This window comes from Bicyclus anynana, chromosome 1 (genome assembly GCF_947172395.1).
Source record: "Bicyclus anynana chromosome 1, ilBicAnyn1.1, whole genome shotgun sequence".
Taxonomy (NCBI): Eukaryota; Metazoa; Arthropoda; class Insecta; order Lepidoptera; family Nymphalidae; genus Bicyclus; species Bicyclus anynana.
The window spans coordinates 14148990-14167424 of record NC_069083.1 but is presented as its reverse complement, the minus strand read 5'-3'; the positions used below and the strand labels follow the sequence as shown (position 1 = coordinate 14167424).

General features: G+C 37.5%; 1 protein-coding gene across 4 annotated transcripts in view; it reads left to right on the top strand.

The window, feature by feature from the left end:
- LOC112052096 (insulin receptor) overlaps positions 1-18435 on the top strand; it is a 108292-nt gene that overhangs the window by 61633 nt on the left and 28224 nt on the right. For 3 of the 4 annotated variants that reach the window (XM_052884298.1, XM_052884286.1, XM_052884281.1), the window contains 4 exons: positions 12752-12926; positions 14433-14541; positions 15403-15534; positions 17414-17555. In XM_052884298.1, the coding sequence (XP_052740258.1) occupies positions 12752-12926; positions 14433-14541; positions 15403-15534; positions 17414-17555 (558 nt within the window). Of the gene's footprint in view, positions 1-12751; positions 12927-13988; positions 14319-14432; positions 14542-15402; positions 15535-17413; positions 17556-18435 lie in introns of those variants that run through there. The other variant, XM_052884293.1, reaches the window with a different exon arrangement.

Sequence of the window (18435 nt, the reverse complement as noted above, 5' to 3'; positions counted from 1 at the left end):
GTGTACGTTTGTGTCGCCTTTGCGCTGCGGCTACTGAAGCGACTTTTTTTTTGAAAATCAAATCAAAATCAAAATTCATTTATTTCAAGTAGGCTCAATTTACAAGCACTTTTGACACGTCAGTTGACTATTTGTAAAGATTCTACCACCGGTTCGGAAGGCAGGTTCTGCTGAGAAGATACCGGCAAGAAACTCAACAGTTGCTCTTTTGAAATGTATAAGTCATACAGTACTATAATTTACAATTGATAACAATTACAATATCTTATAGTTTTACTTCCTGTGTGAAGGTGGAAGCTGATCCAATGGCCTCCAAGCACCTTTATCGTTAAGGAACTCATCAATAGTGTAGTAACCTCTGTAGGCTGAAATTTGGAATAAAAATGGATTTTTTTCTGGATTTTCATCTCGGAAATATCCATGGTTCCAGCGGAATTTGTGAACAACTAAATTCCACGCGGACCAAGTCGCGGGCTTCCGCTAGTTCAAAAATAAAACCACGGACAGGCGGACCTGGCGAAACTATAAGAATTCCTTTGTAACTACACAACCTTATTAACAACTGTTGATTTTTATTCGTTTATACGGGTTATTTCGATGACGCGACAAATATGCCTCGAAGAACGTGACGAAGAAATTCCAATTCTTCGTCACGTTCTTCGAGGCATGCGTGCGCCCTTGAGATCGTAGAGATTTAGTCGATGGACTACGCCTTACCCCATCTATAAAGCCATATCACTACTACTTACGAACGGCTCTACTACTCTTAAAAGTTGTGACATTGATACATTCTACGCAATCCCTACAATCCCTATCTAATCTATGCTAATTCTATAGTAATCACGTGCATTCGGTTGTGTAATCTCACTCGGATACTGCTTGAAGGTGCATGCTAGTAATTCCCGCCAAGTAGGTATGTGATTATAGAATGCATTGACGCCATGTGCATCATTGAATTGTAGCTCAAGAGCTAGTGGGACTTTTTAATGTTTATAAATTATTATTTGAAAATAGTAAAGCTTTCGTTATTCAAATAGCTATTAACTGTAGTTCTGCTGCCTATTCACTATTTTGATCTTTATTATCAACCTATTAAAATAAACATCAAATCAATTGACAAAATGTCATTTACCTACTGTGTGATATCCACCAGTAAGCACCGGATGACATTTTTACATATAATCTCAATTTGGTACATTATGTCAACTAGAATACGTCAAAGATAGTAAAAAAGCATGCTGGCACGCAGTTATTATTTGTATATATTTATTGTGTAATATATTGATAATATATTTTAAAACAGTTTTGGTAATTAATTGAGCTAAAATTAATCCCAATGCCTATTTGAGGGCTCTTCAGTTGTCTTCAATTTTAAAGGGGTTCGAACCTTTTGTATGAAAGCTGATCTTGGGGTAGGTATCTACTAGGTTATTTGACATGTTTTTCTCATCAATGAAAAATTTTTTTGAGAAAGAAAATTACATTATATACTCGTAACTGGAGATAAATCCCAATAACTGGTTCTGAAATGGTATAGAATACTGGCTGCATATAAGTGTTGGCTACCCAGGCTGATGCTTTGCGCAAAAACTGAGCCAGCTTATGTGTATATTGTTTTTTAATGATGATGCATTGTTTTCAAGAATGTTTCATGGACCGCAAAATCTTTATGATACTTGAACAAAATAAGTACTTAAATGAATTTATTTCAAATAAGTAAGCCTACAAACACTATTCAAACGTCAAATCTGTTTGCAATCGTATTTTGCTGCAGTAATAGATGTAATAAAAATCCAAATACCGTCTCCTGAACTAAAGATGCACTCATGATGCCCAATTCGCATATCGATTCGCATACCGACACTCATGCAGATGCAATTATGAAGACAGACGGCCATTAATTTCCTAAATCTGGCAATACATTTCACTCACACATAGATACTCGGCGCCAGTGCTTCAGTTGTTTGACAGTGAGATACCGTCTGCTCATTATTAGTCTATGGCTCCAGTATAAACAAACGTGTAAAGGAAGTTGCCACCGCCTCCTAGCTCGGTGCGCGGCCCCTACTACGCCACTCGAAATGACGCAACCTGTTTACCAACGAACATCACCGAGCGAACTCAATGACTATAATTTTACGGAATTATCGTAAAACGTGACGGCGGCGCGGCGTTTACCATTAATAACTGGCTGCGTCCCTTACCACGGGAGTCGTGCGTTGATACTTTTGCACCTCTCCAGAGAAATACATGTTGAAAATTACGGTAAAAAAAAGGAAAACTACAAAAAAACTTAACAACTCTGTGGATGCTTATTATTTAATCCATCGATGGTAGATGATTTCATCGGTTTGATTCATCGTAGATGATTTAAATTTAACGATTTATATCGATGATTTAATTTATGTCCTCAACGTACGCACTAATTTCGTTAAATTAAAATTGGGCAAAGAGATAGATTGTAATCTAGTATAGCATGTGGGATTTTTATCCCAATATTTCCACAGAATTTTCCGTGGGTTAAACCGCGGGGCATAGTTAGTAGTTTGTAAAAATACCAATTTAAATACTTTTTTTAAAAAATACCAATTTATTTATTATTCGCAGTATTTCAGTGATCACCCATCATTTAAGTGTCTCCATTTTTGGATAGGATAGGCTTTGATTCACATTCACGTATGTTGACATTGATGCATGCAAGTAAAGTGAACTGAATAACATCACTGTTCAATAGGTAACTAGCAAAACGGTAAAAACATTTAAATAAACTTGGAATAGTATCAAGAATACCTACTTTGCGGAAGTTCATCATAAACAGAAAATACTCGTAATTAGTTATTATATTTTTTAGCTTTTTCCCGAAAATTAAACGTCGTTCAGACCCCACAAAACTCCTCTACGTACCTTTCATTCCGAAACCGGAACATTCTCAAAAGGTGTTGACTCTACATTATTCAAATGCGAAGTAAGTAAAAATATAAAGTTCAAAGACATGCAAACGTTGCAAGTCAACAAAAGGCTTGTAACAACACATTACCGATGATCCACCTGTTATATCCGCCGTAAGTTATTTTTGTTTTGGAACACTATAGGTATACGTGTAGGTTGTCGCGATACGGTCTCGTAGTACGGGGCCGAAGGGTGCGGGGCGCGGGGCGCGGGCGGAATGGAGGCTGTAGTAGCGACGTAGTAAGCGCGGGGCGCGGGGGGAAGGGCCGCGCGAGTAAGCGTTCAATATTCCGTTTCACCAGAAAGCCAGTGTTGTGACTGGAACTTAATGAATATCGATAAAGTTACATCGTTGGGATATTTAAAGTAAACTTCTTTATTCTCGCTTGACTTAGAATGTAAGCTAATGCGTTACGAAAAGTGTAATCGAGCGAGGCGAACGGACGTTGAGAGGGAGCGCTAAACAAGTTTTACTAAAGGCGTGTAGTCTTAACTCTAAACTTTAGAGTTTAAGCTATACGACTGAAAAAGGAATTTAATACAAAACGAGTGTTTTGTTTTTTAGGATTACGTAGTCCACAAGGAACCCTTTTTTAACATTTGCCATATCTTTTGAATATGACCAATATTCCCATTCCCCTCCAACTAGTCGGGAAAGACTGTATCAGGAGTGGGTACGACAATACCACCAATGGGGCGGGGATCCATTGGTTTCGCCATTATAAGATAGATGTCTCAGGTTTAAGTCCTACCCTATAACATTTAATTAATCACTATTAAATAGAAAGCTACCTACACAGCTATAGTTATACAGTTCAATTGCAATATTGGTAATTGTTGTTTTACAAAACGAATAAAATACTTTGCCGTTCGTGTAGAATGTAAATAAATAAAGAAGTGTCGATACAACGCGCGGGCCTCACTAGCACCTGTGAAGAGTACAATAACATTCCATGCACTATAAATATCTGCTGGGTCGGGGCGGCGGGGCGGCGGGGCGGTGGAGCGGGGCGGGGTGCGGAGTGCGGCGAGTTCATTTGCATCGCAATGCACTCGCTGTGCACCGGACAGACCGACATTCCGCCTACCAGCATTGTAAACTTTACACTGACACTATAGCTTGACGACTTCGTTCGTAACACTCCCGATTGTCCGCGCGGGCCGGGGGTCATGTAGCGATGAATGAAAAACTGACTGATGCACCTCACTTCCCCTCACGATTTCACACCCTTTTCCCCCGTCGCCCGCGTATCATGGGAGTGTCATCAACGAACTATATTACACGTTAAAAGTAAATTAAAATGCTCTATACTCGTACTTCAGCCTTCAGCCCTACTCGATGTGTACTGTTTACCAACAAACAAATTAAAAATGAGGGTATAAATAGCTAGTCATTTCACACCTAATGATAGGTAATTATAGTTAACTTGTACTTATATTACTGAAAATAAATTCGATTATTAAGCTTAGAATGCGCGTTTTCTACCTTCATTTCTAATTTGTTTGTTGGTAAACAGTACCCAACGAGGAGGGCTGTAGTATAAGTCTACATACTCGTAATACATTGCACGTAGAGCTTGTACCCTTGTTGGTTCAATGGTTAGCCTTTTTCTTTTTGATCTTTCTTTACAAGTTAGCCCTTGACTACAATCTCACCTGATGGTAAGTGATGATGCAGTCTAAGATGGAAGCGGGCTAACTTGTTAGAAGGAGGATGAAAATCCACACCCCTTTCGGTTTCTACACGGCATCGTACCGGAACGGCTGAAGCCTCCCACCAGCCAGACCTGGACCAATTAAGAAAATCTTAATCTGCCCAGCCGGGGATTGAACCCAAGACCTCCGTTTTGTAAATCCACCGCGCATACCACTGCGCCACGGAGGCCGTCAAAAGCCTTTGTGACTTCGAATATTGAGGGCCTGGGATCGAATATTAGGTTGGGCTATGTTGTGCCATGACATACTGCGTTTTTTTATCTTCTAGGAAATTCATCTCATTAGGCGTTAAATAACAATAACAACCGGCACCCACACCTTAATCCCACCATCCCGCATTGTGCAGTGAGTGCAGCAGTGTGGTGGGTCTAAGTTTCATAACTCCTCCCCTATAAGGAGGCTCAGGCCTGGATAATAATTTTATTAAATAATAATACAGCGGCTGTGTTATAACAAACAGTTGTAGGTAGGTAGATAGCTACGGTTTTTTCGTGCATCGGTTTTCGACCGGAAAGGAAAAATATGTTTAATTAAAACATATTGCTCACACTCTTAATAAGCTACCAAATACGTAATTTCATTGACGGTCTCACATCCCTCGCACACATTACAAACAGTATAATCATGGCTGACTCATTGATTACTGTGTACTCGTAGGTACGCCGTATAGTACGTAGCTACCTACTTTAATTGCGTCGTTGCTTTTGGTCGAGTTATGGTGGAAAGGTCGTTTATTTATAACAAGGAATTATTTGACACTGACAATGTTTATTTTGTATAATTATTATTTTATAGAACCGTTTGTTTATCTCTGTTGTTATATTTTAAAAGGCGCTATAGTTAAGCCTATCAAGTTATCTCAAAATGATGGAAATTATTAACTCATCATCATTAACAACTCCTATGCAGCTCACTGTTGAGCACGAGTCTTAGCTCAGAATGAGAGGCTACTGCTAGTGATTTATATTGTCATTTAACATAGGCGTTTTTAGTATAAATAGTTACAATTTATTATCATAACTCAAATAAACTGAACTGAACATAATTCAATTCAAGATAAAATTTTTACGAAGAGTTAATTTTTAAATAATGAAATTTAGTGAATAAGTAGTTTAAGTTTTTTCCTCGTGTAAACACTCACTATTGGAGAAAAACGTAATGAAATTAAATACGTGCAGATAAAAAACAGAAGCTGTATTTAGATAAAGATTTAGATGTGAATTAAGATAGGGGTTGTGCGGAATAGCAATTTTGATTTCCGAAAAAAGCCAATTTCGGAATTTTTATTGGTACTTCATGCTCTTAAAATCTTCAGGGTTGTTCGTTATCTGGGCTAGGTTAACTAAACCTGCCAGTTTCACGATTTATTGCTAGAGTCATGCCAAATGCTTGTTTGTTAGCAAAGACGCCATTCTTGCTGTACAGTGCTACCCGCGATTTCTTGCGCATGCGCAGTGCGTACTGCGTCGAACGCGCTTGTTATAAACTTTTTCACACAATCAGATCCGACACTGGTAGCTGTTAACTAGCGCTTTTGATAATGCTGTCACTTTTAAATAGTGAAGTCCTGGGTTCGATTCCCAGCTCAGTTAAATGTCATCATCATCATCATTAACAACCTACTCACTCACTGCTCACTGTTCTGCACGAGTTTCCTCTAGGAATAAGAGGGTTCTTAGTCCACCATGCTGGCCCAATAAGAATTGGCAAACTTCAGACACCTAGAGAATTAAAACAATTCTCAGGTATGCAGGTTTCCTCACGATGTTTTTCCTTCAACAGTGATATTTAATTTCTTAAAATGCACATAACTGAAAAGTTGGAGGTGCATGTCCCGAACCGAATTCGAACCTATCCCTTCAGAATCGAAGGCAGAGGTCATATCCACTGGGCTATCACGGCTATTGAGCACTGTTGAGCATATTGTGAGAGTTCTCATAAAGGAGTTAGGCCAATAGTCCACCACGCTAGCCCAATGCGGATTGGCAGACTTCACACACCTAGAGATTTAAGTAATTCTCAGGTGTGCAGGTTTCCTTGCGATGTTTTCCTTCGCCGTTTGAGACCAGTGATATTCAATTTCTTAAACTGCAAATACTTAACTGAAAAGTTGGAGGTGCTTCCCCGAGCCGGATTCAAACCTACCCCTTCAGAATCGAAGGCAGAGGTCATATCCACTGGGCTATCACGGCTATAAAAAGTCGTATCGGATCGAATATACAATCGTGTAAACGGAATGCACTCATCAACGAACTAAGGCCAGAGACGTTGAAGTACGTAATAACAGAGAATAGATAGTACGCAGTATCGCGACCTTGGAACCATCTAAGTTATTTTATTGTATTATAAAAATAACTTGAGGTTACTTATGTTTGTTTTATTGTATTAATAGCCAACGCTCCGCGGTTTCACACAAAAGTTCACGTTCTAGTGAGAATACGAGGATAAAATATAGCGTATGATACTCACAAGTAATGTGGCTTCCTTATTGGTAAAAGGAGTTTTCAAAATCGTTTCAGTTGATCCAGAGATTACCCCCTACAATACCACAAACTTTACTTATTTGTAATATAAGTATAGATGTAGATTAAAAGTAAATAACTAGAATAATTATTTTGCTCGTTATTGTAATTAATAAAAAAAGAATTATCAAAATCGGACTACACTATGAAAAGTTATGCGTAGTTTTACTTTACTATACAATCAATCATCCTCTGTATTCTTACGGATTAGAATTTTTTTTTAATTTTTATGTAGCCAAATCCGAATTATATCAATAAAAACTCAATAAAAACCTACGCGTGTTCTTACAAATATATACACGTCGAATTGATAACCTTCTCTCCGTTTTTCGTCGGTTGATAAAATGATTTTTTTTTGTTTTCGTGTTGAGGTAGTGCCGATGGCTCCATGTGAGACCACTACGGCGACACCGGGAGGTTTTGGCGAGCGCAGAAGCATCGCCTGATGAGACCCGAAGGCTGAAATAAAGATAGAGGACGGAACGACTCTCTAAGGGCGTCTCCTATGAGACTCGGACCTCTCCTATGAGACTCGGACCTAAAATATGTGATGTGATTAACAAACTGTTGTAGGTTAGTTGTTTCATTGATAGGACTTGAAATCTTATGACGAATAGTGAATAAAATATTCGTTTGTTTGCGATGTTAAACAAATAAGATTACGTCACTAAAATCCTAACAATATTTTATTAACTGACTGCTGGGCCTTCTCCTGGATTTTACATCCTTAGTTTGTAAATTTTGAGATAAGAAGGCGCACCAACCAACAACTATAAATTCTCGTCGACGTCGCCGTCGTCGGACGAATATAATACCCCGCCAACATCTGCGAGTTATGTGATGCCCACTCCAATGCGGATGACTCATTGGGGTGTCATCACATGACGACGGCAACAACAACAACACAACAACAACAACAACAACAACAACACAACACAACAACAATAACAACACCAATACCAGCAGAACGTCGACGATATACAACTGACGGAGAAAACAAAAGGGGCTACGGGCTCTGGTGAGTGCTCTACCAGTGCAGTGCGCGCCTTAGATGGTGTCATCACTCAATGAGAGCGTCATGCGTGCTTTATTGGCGTCTTTAATTTTAACTTTTCTCATGTTGCCACCCTGCCTACGGTTCCCAATGGAATGTGCGTGAAACTCACTTGGCCACCATTATCGTTTATCGGTAATTGAATGAAACTCCGACGAGCGATAGTGTGACCTTATCGCATTCTGCTAGTAAACAATGTTTGTTATTATTTAGGCGTGCAATCGAATTTGAACCTTATATCATTACGCAAGTGATACTATATTTTATTACGTGCCGTTTTTACTAACATCCGAATGGTCAATGGTATGTTGTATTTCCGGTACAACGTTAGTAAGATTTTAATTACTGGGCTAACCGATGTTATTTATGGATATCTTTGGTTTGGTTGATAAATTACATTGTTGTGAGATATGGTTGGTATCATTGAGCAGTGAGTTGATACTATCTGCCTATTATATCTTATGCATATTTACATGTATAATTTACACTAAGTGCAAACGTTCATTTAAAAAAAAATCTTTTACACTGTTTCACGAAGTTGTTTATGCAACTAATAAATAGTAGCCAAGTTAATATACGTAAGATATAAGAATCCTACTAATACTATAAACGCGAAAGTTTGTATGAATGTTTTGATGTTTCTTACTCTTTAACGCCGCTACTACTGAACCGAATTAGCTGAAATTTGGTATTGAGATATAGTATAGCCTTGATTAACACATAGGCTACTTTTTATCCCGGAAAAATCCATGGTTCCCGAGGGATTTGTGAAAAACTAAATTCCACGCGGACGAAGTCGCAGCGTCCGCTAGTTGTTAATATTTGCGCTGGGTATATTATATGGCCACAGTAAACATTATAGCCACTAATAGGTTCATATTTCAATAAAACTTGAGCCCAATAATAAACGCAACACAACTAACTTCATGGGGGACCATTAACACACAATCCAGTACAAGGCGGAAACATTTATTGTTAATTAAGATCAATTATTATAAGTATAACCATTGTTTTCCTTATAAATATTTATATGTTTTGCAGATTATATGGAAGCAAAAAAATCTATTTGTAATCTCATTCATAATATTATAAACCTCATAACAGTGATTATCCCGGAAACTCCACTGCACCGACATGATCGTCACCTTGTAATAATATTAATCCTCGATTACGACTTGCGGCGTCCGAGCTATTGCGTCCGCTATTTACTCACCATCAAGTTCACCGTCAAATTTACATGACGCTTAGGAATGTATCCAGTGAAAAAAATATTGAAACCATCCATTGCCCACATTCTATATCCATTAAACATTATTTGACGGTAAAATTGATTGTGAATGGCTGGCGTGAAGTTTCAATAAGCTAAACTTAGTGCCTCATGGAGTAGGTAGAGGTACGCTAAGCCGTTGTTTCCTGTTATTTATCTTTCTTATGTACATAAAAATGTTCCTTCGTTAATCTCGCTAAAGCTCAAAACTTGATTTGAATATTTTTTTTGTGTTTTTTATAATAAAGAAAAATCGAAAATGTTCGTTTATGCGGTGCTTAACTATCACCGGGTCTGCTAGACTGAAGTACTCTCTAATATCGGTACTTAATGAAAATTTATTTCATGTTTTCCAAATTGACTTAGATCACATTTTGGTTTTGTGGCTTCGTGTGTAACTAATGAATACCATAATACCATTAAGGACTTAATTAAGTAAATTTTACAACTATTTACACTAACTAAATACAATAATATTTACATTACTAGTAACTAACCTAACCTAAACTGATTATAAAAATAAAATAAAAGGAAATTTAAAATAATATTTACTGACTTATGCGTCGTAGAATTCATCCGAATCGATGATCAAGGCTGGCAGTATTGCCACGTTGTATGGCAATACTGATTCTCTGGCCTAAATATAGACCAGCCTTCTGGTCACGGGAGGCGTCGATTAAATGCTTTGCGATTTGTTTAAAAAGAAAGCGAGTACTCGGACCCCACGGACCTAGCGTTTCGACCGCAAACGGCTCAAATACATAATCTTAATTAAGTAGTTAGTATAGGTTAATTTTAGATTCCATCGTCACTTTCATAGGGTGAGATCGTAGTCAACCGTTAAATAAAAAAAAATATTATAAATTATCATTAAGAATGTTGTTTAAATTAATTCCATTGTACTTACGTACAGTAGACGTATTTCTTATGTTTACTTTTAACATCTTACGTTTTTCATAGATCAGAATTAACATAATCTGCTCATTATTTAGAATCAGTTCTTGCGCAAAGGTTGTTTTGCACTTTTTCTACGTACGTACTCGTAAGGAAAGATGTTATGACGCAAGCATGAGGCAAAATACCTGAGATATATCTATATAATATAAAAGAAAGTCGTGTTAGATACTCCACTTATAACTCAAGAACGGCTGAACTGATTTAGCTGAAAATTGGCAGGGAGGTAGTTTAGACTTAAAACATAGGATACTTTTTACTTTTTTTTTTTATAATTTTTTTACTGGTAGGGTAGGGTAGGGTGGGGTAGGGTAGAGGTAGTTGAAAGTTTACATCGAGTTTCACGCGGACAAAGTCGCGGGCGTCCGCTAGTACCTAATATATATAAGTGTGTTCTAGTTGTTGTTATTTATATAATTTAAGAGTATTCGTAGGTACCTGAATACTGATAGTACTCGTGCAGTTCACCACGCAATATTCAGTGGTGTGCGGTTTTTAACAAGAGTAGGCAATATACGTCACAATTTCTTTTTTAAATTAATTGTTCGAAATTTAAAATTCTTAATTCAATACAGGCCTAGCATGATGTTCATGAAGAGGAAAAAAACATTATTCTTGTCGACCATTGTCGTCGCGTCTTAGGCATACAAGTTCGTAACCAGTCCTCGGAGTAGGCAGTGCATTTTCGCATTTATGAAGTGCACGCCACTGACAATATTGCTATTTGATCTAAAGAGTAGGTACGGTTACGGGTGTAGATGTTTCTATTTTATAATTCTTTACAATTATAATCGAAGGTGCAATCTAAGATGAAAGTGGACTAACTTGTTAGGAGGGGGATGAAAATCCACACCCCATTCGGTTTATACACGACAACATACCAGAACGCTAAATCGCTTGGCGGTACGTCTTTGCCGATAAGTAAGTTTGGGTGGTAATTAGCCACTTCTGAAGCCCACCAGCCAGACCTGGACCAATTAAAAAACCTCAGTCGGCCCAGCCGGCGATCGAACCTTGGACCTCCGACTTGTAAATCCATCGCGCATACCACTGCGCCTCGGGAGGCTGGCTGTCAGATACATACAACAACACCTGCCACTGTTGAAGCAACGCATTATAGTACTAGTTTTTAGTAAGTCATGTTCTGTCGCTAGGGCAATGTGTTCCACATAAGATCAGGTGGAACATCTGCTTGTTCAGTTCCTTTTATTATTAAAAAAATACCGGTATGCATCTGTCGGGGGCAGGTTTAACGTGAAATGACTATAGTCCATTCAAAAGTTAAATAAAGAAAAAAAAAGTTACACTGAACCTCGTAAAATTGTATAGCAATTTTTTTTTCGTTTCATCAAAGAAAGTTTCTTTGCCTAGGAACTTCCTGACTTACGAGTAGAAGTCCTAATAACTTTTCAACCACTTCATACCTATACCAAAGCCAAAGTTAAGGTAGAATGTAAGTATATCAATCAATAAACAAATTAAAAAATCATTACCCTTCCTTTTGTCTTCGCCGTAGTCGGGCAAAAATTGAGGCATAAATCGATAGTTATTCTATGATTTTTATTAACTTTTTCTTAAATTAACGATAATAAATTTGATTAATAAGCTTACAACAATATATTGGATAGAAGCAGGCGTTACTTTGCGGAAGTTCATCATGATTATATAATGATTTATTTATTTTGCTATCATCCGCGAAAATTCGGCGAACCCATGCGACAACGTCACCCAGGTCCGACAAAATACTCTCTACGTACGTTTCACCTTGCTTGCTTGCTTGTTTCGTTGAGGATGCTCCGGTTTCGGGGTGAAACGTACGTAGAGAGTATTTTGTCGGACCTGGGTGACGTTGTCGCATGGGTTCGCCGAATTTTCGCGGATGATAGCAAAATAAATAAATCATTATATAATTACAACAATATATTTTCAATTAGTTACATTTCATAAAAAACATACCTAATTTTAAATAAATTATATATGACATGCGTTTTCTACTCTGACCAACTATTGTATAGGACCTGCCTCGCTATACGTTAAAATACTTTTTTGTGTAGTTGAATAATGTAAAATACGGACAAAAACATATAGTTTAGTAAAAGATATATAACAAAACTAAGCTCGTTTTCCTTAGAAAATGACAGAAAATTTCGTGCGATACTGGTCCTTCTATAATTGGTCTGAGGTTCTCTACATGCATTTTTAAATTGTTTGTTGATAAATTCCACATCAAGCTTGCTTGATTTTACCGAAGTAAACAATGTTATTAAAATATCGTCTGTTTTGTTGCAGTATGTCCATCGATGGACATCCGAAACAACCCGGACGCGATGGAGAAGCTGAGCGCGTGCCGGGTGATCGAGGGTTATCTCAGCATCGTGCTCATGGAGCGCGCCACCAGCGCCTCCTTCCAGAACGTCAGCTTCCCCAAGCTGCGGGAAGTCACTGGCTACATACTGATATACAGGTGAACGACAAAGTTACAACAAACTTACCAATAAGTGTCCCCACACACGGTGCCTCGCCACAACCACAATCGATGGATATCCGGAACAACCCGGACGCGATAGAGAAGCTGAGTCAGCTTCCCCAAGCTTCGGGAAGTCACTGGCTACATACTGATATATAGGTGAACGTCGAAGTTAACTACTAAAGTCACCGTATACGGGAGCCATGCCACAACCACAAACACCGCTACCTACCTAAAGAAGCTATAAGCTTGTGCCGTGTGGCGAGAGTAAAGATATTTACTATGGTGTGGCGACCACCTACTTCAGAAAGGAGGTCGTTGGCGGCGTTTTGTGGTTATGGCAGTCGGTTTAAAGGTAACGTAGTCAGGATTCAATTGTTTTCAAATAAATGTCTAAGACATTGGACATACATTTAGGCGAACGTAATTACTTTTGTACTCCTTTTGTACTCATCGTCTACAGATTAGTGACAGGTATAGTACTTATCTGTAATACTAATTTTCTTTCCTTTCCAACAAATTAATGGTTGATCTAGGACTAGGCAAGAAAATAGAGTAACGGATGATAATGGACTCTACGATCTCACTGTGGTAGCTAGATAACATTTTTACAAACCATTGCTAAACTGACCTTTATCACAGTAGCTTTCTATCGAATTCGTAGTAAAATACGTCATCAGAGGTTAAACACTTGTAGCATTCTAAAACGATTTATCGAATTCGTAGAAGACTAGAAATGGAGGCTAAATATTTTGAGTAATTGAAACCATGTCAACAGTTATTATTTGTTTATTTTAAGACAGACTTTTTGAGTGCTAATATTTAATCATAAGATATTCGGGTCACAATTTCAAAATAAACGTTTTTTCTTTCTTTCTTTCGATTGTTTCTTAGTCTAATATTATGAAATAAATAAAGATAATAAAAACCTTGTACGAGCTTTTCGAAACACTATAAATCTGTTAGGTACATGATACATCACCGATTTTTCGACTGCTAATAATTAAGAAATTATTGCAAGAAAGAGCACTTAGTAGGACATTGCGGCTGTTATGACTATTAATTAAGCAACAGTAAAAAAACATCTTTTTAGTAACAACTTTTGGTAAACTCCAGAATCAAGAATTTTCGTAATAAGTTGAGCGTCTCATCGAGATGAAGCTACTCACTGAAAATTAACTAGATAGTTATCAATTGTAAATTAACTTGATAGTAATCAATTGTAAATTAACTTGATAGTAATCAATTGTAAATTAACTTGATAGTAATCAATTGTTCCACGGATACCAGACTATGAATTTTATTATTTTACCAGGTTATTTGTATGTATGTGAACTATCCAAGTGAAACCGCCGATCGTCGTGTAATATTCAATATTTAGAAAATTTTGTATGTCTAAATCATAACCATTTTTGCGTTGCATTACTTTATGCGCGTGCGGTTTTTACAGCTCGTAAGACCGTGTGTTTGTGTTTGTATATGACTTCAGACATTTATTTGCAGATTGAAAGGCGTACGTAACCTCGGCGACCTGTTCCCGAACCTATCTGTGATACGAGGCATGCAGCTATTCATGGATTTCGCTCTAGTTATATTCGATAGTGGCCTTGAGGTAAGGAGAGAATTAGTATTAATTTTCAAGTCAAGCTTCGCTTTGAATTATGTACACCTGCTTCTTACCTACCCCTACCCTACTCCTAAAAAGTATTCTATGTTAAGTATGTTTTACTGGCTCTAAACTACGTCAACACTAATTTTCAGCCAAATCGGTTCAGCCGTTCTTGTCTTATAAATAGTGTAACTCCACAAGCATTAAATAAATTAAGAAGAAAGTTTGGAGAAACGTTTTTAAAAGTTTAATCTTATAAAATATATTTTATTATTTGAAATCTTCGACTTTCATCGTCACTTATCAGGTAACATCGCAGTCATGAGTATGTTATTAAATAAAAAAAAACTTAATAAAGTGCAGATGGCTGGTAGTGGAGTTTGAAGTTGGTCATAGGTCCTTTTTTATAAGCAAACGCTTGAATGCAATGACGCCATATGCAGCCTTTGATGGAATACACTTGACTATTCAACCTTCACTTGAAAATACCCATACTGAAGGTAGTAGGGGAAACAGAAACTGGCAAGGCATTCCATATCTTTGAAGATCCCAAGATAAACCCACCGAGTAAAGCTAATTTCTCTTTCAAATTAGCTCGTAACTTCATATGAGAGCATACACTAATAGAGGTTACATCATCATCATTATGTCAGCCGATGGACGTCCACTGCAGAACATAGGCTTATTGTAGGGACTTCCAAACATCACGATCCTGAGCCGCCTTCGTCCAGCGAATCCCTGCGACTCGCTTGATATCGTCAGTCTACCTAATAGGGGGTCGACCGACACTACGCTTTCTAGTGTAATAATTACATAAGGGGATACATTGATGTGTTTTAAGAATAAAAGATATAATATTTCCAGTCCGTAGGACTTCGTTCTTTGACGAGGATAGAGCGAGGGGCCGTTCGCATCCAGAGCAACGACCGGCTCTGCTACGCTAACACCATCGACTGGTCCCGGATTAACGACTATTCGGATAATAATATCATCAGGGTAAGTATGACTTCGCTGTGTGAAGAAAAAAGATGTCAAATAAGGCCTTGGCTTTGAGTCGGTACCTGCTATTAAAATGAGCTTTTCGAGAAATTCTTATTAAAAATTCGTTGGGAAAATTGGTGTCGAGGTACAGTACTCGGAAAGCCGTGAAACGTCTGTCACGGCCATATCTATTAACATCTGATAGTGACCGTTAAAGAGACATACTAGCCGTCTCCCCGCGGATTACCCTCGTAAAATAGCCTATGACACTCACAAATAACGTGGATTTCTAGGGGTAAAAAAAAATAAAATCGGTTCAGTAGATCCAGGGATTACTACTACAACAACACACACGTCTTTACCTCTTTTTAATATTAGTATAGATCAGCGTGATATCAAGTAACATTGTGACGTCACAAAATGGATGATAGCGTTTTTGACGTTTGGAAAAATTAATAAAATACATAATTTTTAAAGAAATCCTCAACTTTTACTAGTACTTATTAATCAATGTTGATATATTTTCCTTATTCCATGTGCTATACAAAATAATTAAAATTGTTTATATTAAATTTGATGAGTCGACTAACGACGTAATACCGTAGGTACAATATAATGTCGTTGGAGTCAACTATGGTGTAATTTAAAGCATGTTCATAGCCCAATAGACAAAAAGGGATCAGTAGTGTAGTAGTAGTGGACACAGTAGTGTTGTAAAAACAAATAAAGAAAATGTATTGGCACGTAAATCTGGTATCACATACGTGAAGTATGAGGTTCGATAAAACCTTGTCCTGTTTATTTTCTGTAATGCGGATTACATACCAGACCGCCGTGTGGTATGTTACGCCGGTATTGCGGTTCTCACTTCTCAGCCAATATTATGTTCCTTGCTAAACTCGTTTCGGACTAGGACCGTGGGATTTCTTTGTTATTAGTTCCGCTTTTGTTCTACTCTGATATTGCTGAAGTATTGATTGGAACTGAGAATGATTTTAATTAATTAAATTTTTACACAAGCGTCTATACCGGTTTGTAAGTGTTTTATGATTTTGCCATGCTTTTTCAATACATGTATAAACAATACATCAATTATTGCGAAAACAACATACACAGTCATATTCAAAATCTCTTTTTGCAGTCGTGGGTACCGTAGTTGAAATCTTCTTAAGTTATTAATTGTACCGCATTCTATTTTTTGGAGTTTACTCCTTATGAATCGATTTTTCATATATAGATAGCCCCTGGTATGTAAAAAATAGGGGCAGTAAAATTCGACGTACGAATGACAGCGTTACGTTTTTTATGCGTAACCCCTATTCTGCGCATCTTTCACTTTTCAGGCGCAGGTATTGAGCAAAGAGTAAATTAATATTATTGAGACGTACATAGTGTATGCTGCGGAGCAACATACACCTATTTAGACAGACGATCTGAAAGAGTAAACTCCATTCGTGCGTCGGAGTTGAAACACACTTTTTTTTTCAAGTGAGCTTTGTCAGTTAGTTACTTCTCTGCATCTTTGTAATCCATAGGTGCCTTTAGAGCCATAGCTAACTCCTGCGACTCCTTCCAACTACTGCGTAGATTTAAAATTCCTTTGAAGTTTGAATGATTTGATTGAACTATTGACGTATACACTCATAACAATGAGTCAATCATTGTTACGAGTGGATACGTCGATAGTCCAAAGGGGAAAGGGGATCGAATTATAAATCACTTCACACTAAGATATAAGTCAGGGGAATTTAGTATATCTAAACTTGGTAAACGATTTGTCTCAGTGTTACAAGTGGGTACCTACGCCAATAGTCCAAGGTCTGAGGATTGAACTATAATACAAGTCAGTGGCTTATCTGTTGAAGTTTTACTATTTCTAATATGTTTGTTATAGTCAAACTACGACACGCGTCTATGCGGCCTGTGTCCGAACGCGCAGAGTCGGATGAAGGACCTCAAGAAGAACGACTTTCAGTGCCCGGCGGACTTTATGGGCCGTCTACTGTGCTGGGACGACAAACATTGTCAGAAAAAAGGTAATTTTACTTCTACACTACCAAAAAGTCGAGCGCTTAATATAAAGCTTCCTAACAGCAAAGAGTAGAAAGCGTTTTTATTTGATTTCCAAAATCTATACTAATATTATAAATGCGAAAGTAAGCCAGAGGTCGTATACACAGGGCTATCACGGCTTTATACGGCAATATAACTTAAAAACCGTAAAATTTCGGTTAACATATATTGCTTTATTTGAGTAGGCCTTGATGTCCACTATCACCCTGTAAAGTATGTCGTAATATTTACGGGACACCCTGTATGTACAATTTACACCTACACAGACACCGATACCACAGTAAAGATATTACAAGCAGTATAATAACTCGGCCGTATTTTTGAAATAAATACCTACAGCCGCGCGGTACGTAAACATGTCATAGGGCTGCCCGCCTGCAGCAATTTAATTACATTTGCTAACTTTGTGTTTCCACTTAGTTTTGTGATTGTAAATAAACTTTTTTTATATAAACAAATAAAATACTTTGTAAATTGTAGTAAAATGGGAAGTGATAAATAAAAATGCGTGTTTTTTGATTGGTTGATTTAATTAAGGCTGATACTACGTCAATGATCTTGAAGGATTGGTCGTATTCTTAAACATATTTATTTCGGTGATGCCATCTAGGTATTACCTCCACACTACGTGAACAAATAAAAAAAAGATAAATACCTTCATGAAATTGTAGTGATTTAAAATAGATAATGAAACAATGAACAAACGCACTAATTGTCCCTACGATACGATAGTTCCCCTAGATTTCTCTATGATGCCATTATCAGATCCTGACATGAAAAAAATGGGACTAACCTGAAAGAATATTCATCCAAACAAAAAAGAAACGGTTTACAAATGACGGA